General features: G+C 37.9%; 1 protein-coding gene across 1 annotated transcript; it reads left to right on the top strand.

Moving 5' to 3' along the window:
- The first annotated feature begins 7,281 nt into the window (after positions 1–7,281).
- Positions 7,282–12,603, top strand: mdfic2 (MyoD family inhibitor domain containing 2). The gene is made up of 3 exons (XM_061041695.1): positions 7,282–7,366; positions 9,427–9,645; positions 11,952–12,603. Exons 1-3 carry the CDS (start codon positions 7,282–7,284, stop codon positions 12,206–12,208), a joined length of 561 nt encoding a protein of 186 aa, XP_060897678.1. The 3' UTR covers positions 12,209–12,603.
- The last annotated feature ends 994 nt before the right edge of the window (positions 12,604–13,597 follow it).

Below are 13,597 nucleotides of genomic sequence, written 5' to 3'. Positions count from 1 at the left end.
AGCTTGAGAGCAAAGAGCTTCCTGCAGCAATATCACAATAGGCAGTTTATCTGTGCTCAGTAATGGAATAACATACATTCTACCGAGGAGAAGTCAACATGTTTTCTCAGAAGCATTGCTCAATTAGAAGAAACCGGTGGACACATAAATTACAATACAGGGAAAGGTTTGCTATTTTCAACCATACACACACACACACACACACACACACACACACACACACACACACACACACACACACACACACACACACACACACACACACACACACACACACACACACACACACACACGCGCGCGCGCGCGCGCACACACACACACACACACACATGCACACACTTTCACTCCACTTGTGAAATTCACACTTTCAGCCAGTCATAATTATAATTCTTACAATATATACTTTTACATCCACACTTTAATTGCAGTACCATACATTGCAATCTAATCTCCTTGTGCAGGCAAAACGACAGCAACAGTAGACCTACCCTCAACTGTGAACAGCACTAAAGAACTATGTCTCAATTTTATTTTTAATTTGTAAAGGCACACAAATAAAATTAAGATGATTTTAATGGCCTTAGTTGGAGGGGATGTCTGAGATCATGTCAAAAGTAACCCTATTGACGAGTGTAGAAAAACTGTATCAATAAATAGGCACTGTAACTCCAGTATGCCTTTAAACAAATATGCCCTTCAACTGACACATCATCATCCTCTGAGCATTGCAAATAAACCATGGCTTGCCTTAGTTCCTTTCTAGATAAAATAAGTCATTTGGGCATAATGGTCAAGGCAGAAAAAATGAAATTATAAAACATTCATTAAATCAAGCACAGTAGTGGTAACTTTTCTAATAAAAGATTCTGAGCGTTTAATTAATTGCAGTCGTTAGAGCTCGTTTAAAACTTATCGATTTAAACATAACAATATGTTAAATTAATGTATCTTGCAACAGTCATCACCTTCACTCGGCAGGGCCTCTGCTCACACCTCATTGTAATCAACAGATTGTTAGACGTGCATTTTCTGGGCAACTGTCAAGGCCTGATGTATGGGGTCGAGAAAAGCCTTCGTAATCCATCCATTGCTGCAATTTATTATCTTATTTTAATTGTATACACAAACATTGAGGTGATTTAGGTGACACAGTGGAAAGATGAAATCCGTTTATATTAAAAGGGTTGCTCACCCCTGGAGCCCACCGCCAGCAACACTTTTCAATGACTGCTTTTAACAACATGGTTATTGTTTTATTGATCAGGGTTTTATTACAGATTTGACACTCATGTTATGTGTTAATCGAACCGCATATAATATTTTGACACATATTTTACGAGATTATGACTGCAATTAATTTAATAACTATTATTTTTTCGGTGATTTCAGTCTTAACGAGGTTTGTGGGAGAGTGCTCTATTCATCTTGGCTGTTTTGTCACTCATGCACTCTCCAGCATGATGGCGCAGTGCATGACCTTAATGGAAGCCATGGAAATGGCCAATCGAGCTAGCATCTGCACTTCTCAGATCATTGTGGAGCCACCTTCTTTTGTTCTAGGAAGTGATATCACTATTAAGGAAGCAATTCAAAGCCATATAATTCCTCCTTTCTACACTTAAACACTTTTACTTTATGGGAAAATTATACAATGCAGCCTTTGCTTAAAAGTACTTTGCAGATGTGTCATTTTTCAAACAGTGTACGTTTAACCTGGGAGGGGAAAAAATAAAAAAGATTCTGCAATGGGGCGAACGATTAATATCTTTTCTTAAAACACAAATTACACAACATTGGCTTTACACACAGTAAATCACAAGAATGTGAACGCCTGCTGATGAAACCCGGGCAGAAAGGCAAAGCAGGGGACAGAGAACATAAGAGTGTGTCAAACTGAGATAATGCTCACACATCTATTAAGGCAGATAAAGAACAGGGCCAATGTTGGTCAATAGCCTCCATCTGTGTCCCCTCTCATCTCTAAGAAGTGCACATTTGCTGAACATGGCACAATCTATCCATCAGAAGAATTATTAATTAATAGTTCACCTCATTCTGTATAATTGAGGATAGATCTGGAATACTATTAGCTTTGATAATAAAGAGAGCAATACCTCCGCCCACCTGAGCACTTGGGAAAAGCCTCCCCGTTCTTTGGTTCTTTGTGGCCTTGTCAGCAAATGTATTCTTTGCACTGAGCAGTAGTTAACAACTTATAGGTTTGTCAAACCAATTTCATTCCTTTTAAATCTTCATAGCAATTATCTTTTTGCATAATCAGTTTCAAGACCTTAGGGGTCTACTGGGTCTTATAACGTCTTTAAAATAATTGTTCAGATAGTAATTTGAAGTTTTGTGGAAATTGCTTAATAATCAGATCTCAAAGTCAATATTTGGCCAAGGAACTAAGCTGTAGATGGAAAGGACTTCATGGGGCTCTGACAGAAAAAAGGACCAGTGGAAAAAAAAAATCACATCAGAAGTTGGAGCCTACTCAACTTAAAAGCATGTGTCTGTGCATGGATTTTTGAATGAGCGTATGTTTTAGTCTGCTCAAGCTTTCATGTTACACCAAAGTTCACACGTTTGTGTCAGAGATGTGCGGTTTCCGGAGACAGAGTACAGATTTGAACTCATTTTAATCTTCCATATTAAAACACCATCAAAAGAAAACAGAGTTAGAGATCACTTTTTTATTATCATGGTGTATCAACAGCTGTTGTCAACCTAAAACCTAATAGAGTGTTGTATTCTTTGAGTATTTGAAATATATCCAACTTAAAGGGTAGGGGACCCATTTTGTTTTGTCTCAATCAGCTTTGTGATGAGATGTATCTGAGCCTGTAGTAATGATGGTAATGGAAAGATAAAATGACAATGTAAAAACACAGTTGGCATATAAATGACCTGACAGATATTCCTCTGTGACGTGTGCAGAGACAAAGAAGTACAAGATCCATGATCCCAATAGCAAGGACAAATAAAATAAAACACAGGTCTAACATGGTGCTCACCTTGTCTCCTAAAGTGTATATGAATCAAAACCCTTATTATTACTCTGACACGGAAGGAGCTTTGCTTTATGTATGCTACTTAAGGAGCATCTCATAATGTGCGCCAACTAAACCCAATCATAATCTGTCTTACCCAATAACAACAAGACAATGCGTTACAGAAAATGTCTGATGTCATATCATCATTACACTAATAGCAAAAGCCTGGGCAACTATTATCCCAACCCAATTAGTCATTTTAAACTGCTTATTGGTGAGAAGGCATCAGTGATCAATTCAAACATTTAGCCTGTGGAACAGAGCTTGAGTCAGTGCCAACATTGATTATCTGAAGAAGCAAATTGGTCTGTAATAATGGGTATTTTTCATGATGTCGGTGGAAAGCTGTAAGGTGTGATCCAATTGAAAAAAGCTGTACTGATTCAAGGCCTATGTTTGTAAGTATATCGTATAATATATTGTATTGTTTTTGTGCCAATAATTCAAGTACTTAAGTTGTGGATGAATGTAATTATTTGTCTTTATTTCTAATGTAAAAATGTTTTCCCAAAATATCATTGGATAATAATAATCCTATAATTAATATTAAGTTAAAATCGATCCATCTATCTATCTATTTATGCAAATTAAATACTGAATATTAAATGTAAAATGAAATAGATTGCCTCAAACCAGCAAAGAAGCTCTGAAATCAGAGCAATACAGCCTAAATGTTAATAGAAAAAAAATCTATTTAGCCTTTTTTGTGGGTTGAATAACTTCAAGGCTTTTTACGAACACCCTATGGATCATCTGGAGGTCCCAGGTGAGACAGTTGCCTCAGGAAACTCTCCAATGTGAGGAGAATCCCCGGTTGGTTTAAGTTATATACTGTTAGACGCCAAGGAATCCAATTTACCCCATCCCCATACTTCTTTGATTTCCTTTGCTTCATAAGGTCATTTATCTGCAATCTTAATTTGGAAACTGGGATTTCTTCTCTTTGTGACAAGAAGGAGAACCCCCCCTGAATCAACTGTCATAAAAGGCAGGCAGGTGTCCTTTTAGATGTAAAAAAAAAAAAAAATCAATGTAACAGACATGTTCAATTAGAGCAAATTGTTCTTGAAAATGAATTACTGAGTTCTTAATTGGTTTATAAGAAACAGAGCACACAAGGTGTAAATCACTTCAAGCAGATCAGAACAAACTTCTTCACAGTAAACTCTGTGGAATTTAATGAAGACCATTAAAAACTGCCAAATCAAACTCTCTTACCAGAGCAGTAAGACAGTTTGTCCATCACAAAGGGATTCTTTAATTTCTTTGTCCACCCCTTTAAACGCACAGCTTATGTCCCCCTTTGTCTTATCCAGCCTCAAGGTGACATGTGGCTCTGCTCTCATCACCAGGGCACACTATGACACATATTCTCTGTGGAACTTATTAAGAGGCAAAGGTGACCTCTGCACTAGCAGCGTGCTCAACAAACTAAGACATTAGCAAGAAAAAAGAGAGAAAAAAAAGAAAAACCATGCAGAGTTACTGTCAAGTTACAGTCCTTCCAATGGATCTGGAATTGGCTGAATTAAATAGAAAATACTTTCTTTGAAACCCTAACCTACTTGTACTTTAATTATACAAGATGTTCCCAATATATTCACGTTTTTAGTGGGGGGCTGTGACCTCTACATTTTAGCCATAAAACAAGCTTTTTTATCCAAACATAAACAAGAAGATGAGTGTTAAAATACTTTTTGTTTCTCTGATTTACAATTTGAATTGGCATTGTTTCCATGTAGTTTTGACTCAAAATGAGCAAAAATCTGCTCGTTTAAGAGGTTATTATTCATGTCATGGAGGTCATGAAAGTAAATAATGAAGTAACATTATTTGCCAGGGACCTTATTCAAAGAGAATAAAAAATGTACCTTTAAAAATGCAACTCTGCAACTTCTTGCTGAATCTTTCTTGCTAAGTCCATGCACACATAGAGAATGCTTTCATGCTGAAAAACTAACAACATTTCTCTGCTTAACCAAGACTTTAAGGGAGTCATTTTCACTCATTTGTTGTGACTTTAAGGTTATTGGGAAATAGACAAAGTTGATATCCGGGGAGGCTGTAGCTCAGTTGGTAAAGTTGTCACCTCTCAACCGTAAGGTCGAGGGTTCAATGCCCAGCTGGGCTACGTGTCCTTGGGCAAGAAAGACACCTAACCAGTGTCTGACTTTGTGCCTATAGGATCAGGACCAGCTCCCACCTTGATCCTACAGGGATCAGATGGCCCCTGTTAATGGTCCCTGGACCCCATTTGCCCCTCAGTATCCCCAACATGACCACATGACCACAAGTCCACAAAACACATGTAGACTGGAGGAGCAAGCTCCCCTGGTCCAACAAGAAGCTGCCCGCAGCCAGGACTGAATCAACATTGTTCCTCCTGTATCCAAAGTTCAACAATCGGTCGGATCCTCCTTTCCAGCAGCCTAGTGTAGACTTTCCCCGGGAGGCTGAGAAGTGTGATACCCCAATAACTGTAGCACACCCGCCGGTTAACCTTTTTTAAAAAGGGAACTACCACCCGGGTCTGCCACTCCTCAGGCACTGTCCCAGACCCGACATTGAAGAGGCAGCACTAAAAGCAACATAGTCGCAAACAGTCCTGTTAAGGGTAACCACTACCATCACACACTGATGGTAGTACCCTAGACTAGGCTGCTGGAAAGGAGGATCCGACCGATTGCTGAACCTTGGATACAGGAGGAACAATGCCGATTCCGTCCTCAGAGAAACAGAAGAAAATGGATACATTTTTATTTTCAAAAATGTTGTTGCACACCAAAGTTGAAGTACGGCAGATTTTTTTGCAAATAGCTATTTTCAATATGATAAACCAGTCAAGCTTTCATAATTTTTTCCTCATCAAGCCGGAGAAGGTAAGGTAACAGGTTTGCCTCTGAGCCACAGCACATAAACACAGTAAGACCAGGAATGAGCAGCAAGTACCTGTTTACAGCTGTAAATAATGCAGTGGACTGTAAGTGCAGTAGCTGAGGTCAGAAAGCTTTCACTTAGATATGTGTACCTGATATGTGCTGTCACTTCACATATAAGGAAATACTCCAATGAAAAAAGGCTAAGATTTGCACAATTATTTCTAGAGAGAACATTTCTATCCGACCGGAAGACACTGGAAGTTTTCTTCAGGTTTCATATGTACACTGTGTGCAGAATAATATGAGCTCAGCAGACAAATACTCTCACATCTTAATTTTTCAATTAGCATGGCTCTTGTGCTCTAAACATATGCAAACACAGCAGGGCGTCAATTAAAATGCAACTCTAGTTGCGAGCCTAATTAGAAGAGTAAATTGGTTGGCTTTAATTTGAGAATGAATTTGAATGCAGCTCAATATCCATGTGTTACCATGTGTTTGCCTGGACAAACAAACCAGCGCTTGCTGCCTCATGCATATGTTCAGCTGTCTCACAGCCTTGCATAAGGGACTGGTGTTGTATGTGGATGCACTTGTGTAGGGGGACTGCACAAAGTTCTAGGACCTGTACACAGGCGTTCTCCATGGGCCCCTTCCTGCATCAACAGCTATTTATTACTGTCTCATCATTGTTGACCCATCCCACATAAGGGACCTGTGTACTCAGTGCTCTTTTTTCCCTTTCAGTCATGTTTGCAATGTTGGCTTTTATTTCACACAATAATTATTCAACAATTATATTAGAGTGACTTTTCAATCTCCCGTATCATCATCTTACTTTAAATTGCAGAATTCCTTCATAGTGTACCCTAATAACTTTATAAATATTTATTAGCATAGGTGAAAACAGCTTTTACATTTTTATTTATTTTCAGTTTTATTTTTTGACGCTCTACATTTGCTTTTGTATTCATTATTATTTCATCGAGAAACCTAGCGCAAACTAATAAAATGTTGCTGACTTTGTCCGTGTTGATAGGAGCGGATCTGCCATATTTTTGCCAACGTCATGGGAACATTGGAGATGTTTACAGTACAGTAGGCAGCAGGCCAAATGGACCCTGTGCAATGTTATGGGTAATTTGTCCTAGATGCTCTCTGCTTTGTCGAGGTAAACAGCTGCCTCCACAGCAAGGACGAGGAGACTATGTCTCAGTCTGCTGCAAGACAACCTAATCCAGAACAGTGGTAACACTGTTTTAGACATAAATTCACACTGGCCTAAATTATGCACAGCCCCTTTTTGGCTTGAATTTGTCATATAAAGAGTATTTTTTATTTGTGATGCAATGGACCAGATGGCAGATGAAATAATGCTGACAACCGATGTGAGAGAAAATACTGCTGAGGAGAATTCTCCGTGGGTGAGAGGAGGTAAGTGAAAAAGACATCGGTCTAAGGGGGAAAAAAATCTGAGCAAGAGTATTAATCCACTGTGTAAATTGTGAATCTGTGTTGTGATGATATGGTCAGTGTCATCCTTTTTGATCCTTAATATAAGGAAAGTCAAACTACTAGTAGTTTGTTTGACACTAGTATTTTGCTTTAAAAAAAATCTAACTGAGCAAATAAAAAAAAGTACAGTTGCGGATCAATTTCCACAGAAAATACCATTTTGGAGCAGTGAAATAAATGGATTTTGTCAGCCCCCTGCTTAGAGACATTCTTTTAATTGTGTAGATGTTTTCAGTTCCATGCTTCTGATGTGCTGCAAATCTGAATCCTAATTTTGATTCAATACATGAAGGGAAATTTTCATCAGATAAACCGCTCCGAGTAACTATGGTGTCTAATGAGTGATCATGGCTCTGAGGAACACTGGAACAAAACCTAAAAAATGCATAATATGCCTGCAGGCCTTATTTTTCTATCAGCCAATGGTCATGGGCATGGACCAGCTTTCCTTTTTACTTAATTCATTAGATAACCCAGGAACATCACACTGCTTTTCAGGTCAAGCATATAGACAGGCAGCACTGATGTGAAGTTCATTTAAACTTGTTGTACATCAAATACCAATCTCTACCTTCTTCATGTCTCATTCAATAACCAAGAAATGACAGAAAAATAGGACAAACCTAACTTCAATGTGATGAAAGATGATAACAGGGAGGCACAAGTGACCCTTTTTAATTTATAGATATCAAAAACAGCTTATCAAATCTTAAAAATGCCCAACACAGCCCTGAGCAACGTCTATTTGTATCTCTCTTCAAACAATTTAGGTAAAACAAATAGTAAATTTAACTTTCAAAAATGTGTCCAGGGTGTAAATAAATTATTAGGCATTAAAAGTTAAATAAAAACAGAGAAAGTAATGTTGAATTATTCATTTGAAATAGGTGGTAAGAAACTAAACAGTCTGTAGCGAGCACAATAATTCATTAATACCTATTTAAATCATATATTAACAAACAGGTCTACTGGTACCAAATGTCCTCAACCAAACTCCACATTCTGTTGTCTGAATTTAAAGAATCTTCTTCTGAAAGTGTAGACTCGGTTCTCGAGTACAGTGACAGGAACAGCTGATGAATAGCACGGTCACTCTTCATTAGATGTTTGAGAAGCTATGGAAGTAATACTACATCTTAAAGCACCGTTTCTCCAGGTTTCATCCATTAACACTGCTGTTTTTTACACTGCAGAAATGTCTCTCAAAGTTTCACATACCTACAAATATTTTGGTTTAACTCTAGCTTCAGTGCCACCAGTATGGTAATACAATCAGTAGTCTGGTTTTACCCAAGATCTGGCATCTCTTGTGATTGTGAAATTACATTTTAAACCAGTTTACATTTGAAGTAATTACATGGTAATGTATTGTGTTGTTTTGCTTTGGGTTGCAATATGTTTAAAAAAAATCATTTTATGTCTTGTGAATTAATTTCTGATGTATTGTGACATTGTGTGTGTAGTCCTTTGTAAAGGATTTTTTATCCTCTCATATTGAGTTATATTATGTAGTATCAGTAGCTTAAGTCAACAATATCTTTAAATGTACCAGTACTCGTTGTGAGACTGTGCCTTTGTAGCAACAGATGTTGGGGGGTTTGGTCTCCAATTCAGAGTTCAGTGTGTTAAGTTGAGGGATCTATTGGCGGTGTATGTTTTCCTTGGTGTGTATGTCTGGAAACTAAGCAGGGTTGTGTGTTCAGAATGAGTCTTCTGTAGCTATGTAGGGAGGAATCAACCATTTTGCATTGCCATGTTTCTACATAATGCTGTGGACAAACCAAACACTTGCTCTGCTGGCCTCCTGTAAATGTTTAGTGATTTTAAGATGAACCTGTAGGGAGGTGCTAGGCTGCGTTTTAAAACCTTAACCAGGATGCATTACATTAAACACAGCACTCCTTTAATACTCAATATAATCACATTGTTCACCTTTACTGATATGTCTGTATTTATCTGATATTTTGTCTTTGAGACAGAAAGGATACAAAATGAGGCTAAGGTCAGCAGCTGGAGAAATGGTGTTTCTGCAGAAACTGATCCTGAAGAGACCACTAGAGACACTGCACAGCGGCCTAAAGAATGTGACAGCTCTCATTCTCCTTTGTTCTCTTTGAAAATGTATTTGAGGAGATCATTCTCTGCAGCGTCTTCCACCACAGACTCGATGTCTCCTTCTCAGCAGAGCAACATTGGAGGTCAGTGAGATCAGCACCTCATTACACCGCTCAGATGACTGTGGCTGCACACACACAGCTGATGCTGTTTGTTGCCAACCGATACTTGATAAATTGAATTTAGGGTTAGTTTAAAAAAAAAGGAAAGACTCAGTCAACTTATTTGTAACAATCTTTTCCAAACATAGTTTTTCTGCTGATGCAATGAAGTTAAATCATATGCAGTATAATCATGAAACAACAGGGAGAATAAAAAAATAAAATTGCAAGCGTTATGCCTCAGTAGGCTGTGAGAATGCTTAAGTAAAGTTCATTTAATCAATAATGAAAATGTGTGAATAATTTAAAAACCGAAAGTACAGCACTAAGGGAAAAATTAATACAAAAAAGAGCCACCAAAGTGGACGCGCCACAGCAGATGCAGTAGCATATGTGATTACAACAGGCTGTTTATGTTCTTATGCACTCATTAAATCAAATATCTTTAAAAACGTTATTTAAGATCGTATTGCTTTCAAAGGAGGAATGGATGAGGAACATTTGAAGTCAACCAGATAATATGGCTCAGTCTAAAGCTCCAAACTGGCTCTTCAACTACTTCTGTAATTTGTAATTAATTTAAATTTAAAAAAAATTGTCCTATGAACTACTGTATACTGTAGGTGCAAATGTATCAAGTTATTTAAAAAACGAAAATCATATTCATACTTAGCCTTTGAATTACACATTATTCCAGCATATAACATTCCAATATCAGCCAACTTTTGGGTAATGTTGTCTTGAAAGTGTTGGGAAAAGTCATATCTTCTTTTTACAATGTATGTAACTAGTTAACAGATTAACATCTAATGACAACACAAAGAGACCAAACTGTCTCTATTAACGTTTGAGATTATGAAAACTTTGATGACTTGGATTCAGCGGAAGTGAGAGAAAATGAGAAGTAAAGTATGGTAAAACTTTGGTTTTATAAATCAGAGTGTAGACGTTCAGTCCCTCTTAGCAACACAGGATAGCAACTGTAACACAAATGCTGCTCAAAGACCACTGTTCCTCTGAACCCTGATACTTTTTGCGATCATCTCTCATTTGCTATTAAACGTTCTACAGCAGACTACAACCTACAGTAAACTGGGCGAATGATATGGTAGTCACTATCTAATTGTTGTTTTAAGGAAAATGACGTGGCTGGTTATCTCGGCTGCCTCTGTATTGAACGTACAGTAGTTCAAGATGATATTTACTGTACTGTATATCAACCGTTTTGTTTTTTACTTTGATTCTTACCTTCAGCCTTGCAGCTCATAGCTGAGCTAAAGCACTACTTAAGCTCTTCTTGGGCAGTGGACCAGAAATACCTCTGCTAGTTATTGATGTATCTACTGGGTTAGTTTCACTGCATTAGAAGATTATGAGATGGGGATTACTTCTTTTTTTTTAGAAATTAGTCAGATTCTAGCTTAGTTTGAAAATAATTACACCTTTTACATTGGAGATTTTAAATTGATGCAAAATGCATGAAAAAAATGTGTCTTTTACATTAACAAGTGATCATGGCTCTTGGAATTGTTTGTAACCAGGAACTTATGTACTCTCTAGAGACATTTATTTTTATGTTTTTTTTATGTATGTTATGCACTCCAATATTCTGATCCCCCATAATCCATAAAGTCCTGATTAAGAACACTTCAGCTCAATATCATTACACATTTTCTCCAAGCTTTAAGGTGTCATTCGTTATTGACGCAGTTACAGATCGAAAAAAAAAAAGGAAAAAATGAAGAGATTTCTGTAGCCCCTTTAGCCTTTGCACATTTTTTAGACATGTTATAGCAAAGTCCATTAAGAGTTTTCTATAACATGTATTTGATGAAAATCTGTCTGTTCATGGTCAGTGTCATTTGATGATCTCATGCTTCATAGCACCCATGGGGACACCATTTGGCAAAAGCTGCTGAGAAAACACTGCAACCACAGCAAAACTTAGAAATTCTCCTGGCAAAAGATAAAGAAGAGACCTCTTTTAATTGATTGTGCCTCCTAACAGCTTTCTTGCTTGTCTCTCTGTCAGGGATCAAGGCATGAGTTCCTAAATTATTGATGTGTAAAGGAAGGGAGGGGGGCTTTTAAAACGTTTTAAGATGTGAGTGAAGAGCAGGCGCTTAATAGCAACATGATTTATGTCCTGAGACATGGTGTGAGCAAAATATATAACACATTATCTCAAAGAGGTCATTTTGTCTTTTAAAAAGGCATTTTAAAACTACAATATTGTCACCTCATACAAATAGAAAATGTCCCTCCTGACTACCATGTGTCTCCCTCAGTTGACTGTGCAGGAATAATCCTGAACTGTCTCTTCTGCCGGTTCTACGATATGATGCTCATGCTACCAGCTTCCTGCGAGAGAGTTGCCAACCACTGCTGCCCGAACTACAAACAAGTCATGACCACATCTGAGACCACACCCAGCAATAACGATGACTCCTGCGTGGACTTTGACTGTGGCCTGTGTAATTCCTGTCATGATGCAGGTGACTGCTTGGAGTTGGCGATGGAGATTTCACAGTTATGCTATCACTAGGGTAAAACCATAGTAATCACAAATTGTGATAGGAAATGGGTCATGTAATCCAGATTACATTCCTTCCTAACATGAGGCAAGCAAGGGAACTGTAGCAGATGCAGGGCAATGAACTGTCCAGATATACTGCAAGCAATGTTGCAGGGCTGCAAAAGGGGGATTTCCCCCTTGCAAAATGAAGTGTAGGTGAGCAAAACTTTGCAGGAATAGAATCAGGGCCAGAAGGATTTTTCAGTGGTGCACAGAGCAGGTTGGCACATTTCTTTTAAGATTTTCTTTTTTCTTATGTTCACTCACTTGCTTGTTTTTACCATTTCCAGTTAGGAACCATTGTCAGACTCTTCCATGTTGCATGACGGATTTCTTACTGCCCAAGAATGAATGCAAACAAAAGAGAAACAATGTTATTATATTGACAAAAAATTATAATGAGCTAATTACATGAAGTCTCTGTGTAATACATCATTTTCATGGTCTATACTGAAGCTATGTTAAAATGCATTGTTCCGATTAAACAAAATAAAATTCAACACGTGTGTCTTTTTTTTTTAATTATAGGTATTTGTGAAGGGGGGCTGTATGATGTATTTGACAATAGTAAATGTTTTTGTCACAGGAGATGCCGGTCAGCTCGGCCCCTTTATTGAGAAACATGCCAGAGTTCCAGCACAGAAGTTATGCTATACATTGCTTTAGACGGGACCATTTGTACGACACATTTTAGCTCCTTTTAAGAACAGAAGACACAAAAGTCAATGCCTATGTAAGTGTACGCTATTATTAGAGTTTTTTCAGCACTCAACTTTACTGTCAGCAAGACGCTTGGTTTGAGGATTTATGTATTGTTCTGCCGACAGCACACTCGGTCAATTCAAAGCTTTCTTGTGACGTCACATGCATATGGAACCTCCCACCTGGCGGGCAAGAAAGGCTGTCTACCACTGTAAACTATTGAGACATGATCGGTGTCAGTTGACACCTATGTGTTTTAATCAGTTTTATTTTTAAATATTTCAAATGAAAGAAAGTTAGTGTTGATTGTGATACACTAACCGACAATGAGACGAGCCCAGTTTTTTCTTATACAGAATGTAATCTGAGAAAGAAAAGCAAGAGAGGAGGAGATTTGTGGCTTAATGCTGTTACACCTGAGCTGTCCCTGTGAGGGAACGAAAGAACGGACTTCTCCTAATCCTGACATCAAAAATTGTGTAAACTTGATCAAAATATTCCTTCCTTTTAACTAACAATACTTAACCCAGAACACTGAAGTTCAGTGATCCTCATACTGTTAACTAATGTTAACTAGCTAATGTGAGCTAATGAGCACGCATCGATGCTTGCCCTCTATTTATCAAACAGCAGCATTATTGACCCAGACATATCAAA

Source organism: Labrus mixtus, chromosome 7 (genome assembly GCF_963584025.1).
Source record: "Labrus mixtus chromosome 7, fLabMix1.1, whole genome shotgun sequence".
NCBI lineage: Eukaryota > Metazoa > Chordata > Actinopteri > Labriformes > Labridae > Labrus > Labrus mixtus.
This window is presented reverse-complemented; position numbering and strand designations above follow the sequence as displayed.

Bases quoted from the DNA above. Each gene is read 5' to 3' on its own strand.
- mdfic2 (XM_061041695.1), top strand. From the start codon at position 7,282: ATGGACCAGATGGCAGATGAAATAATGCTGACAACCGATGTGAGAGAA. The intron at 7,367-9,426 runs GTAAGTGAAAAA...TCTTTGAGACAG, and splicing joins TTCTCCGTGGGTGAGAGGAG to AAAGGATACAAAATGAGGCT. The intron at 9,646-11,951 runs GTCAGTGAGATC...TGTCTCCCTCAG, and splicing joins TCAGCAGAGCAACATTGGAG to TTGACTGTGCAGGAATAATC.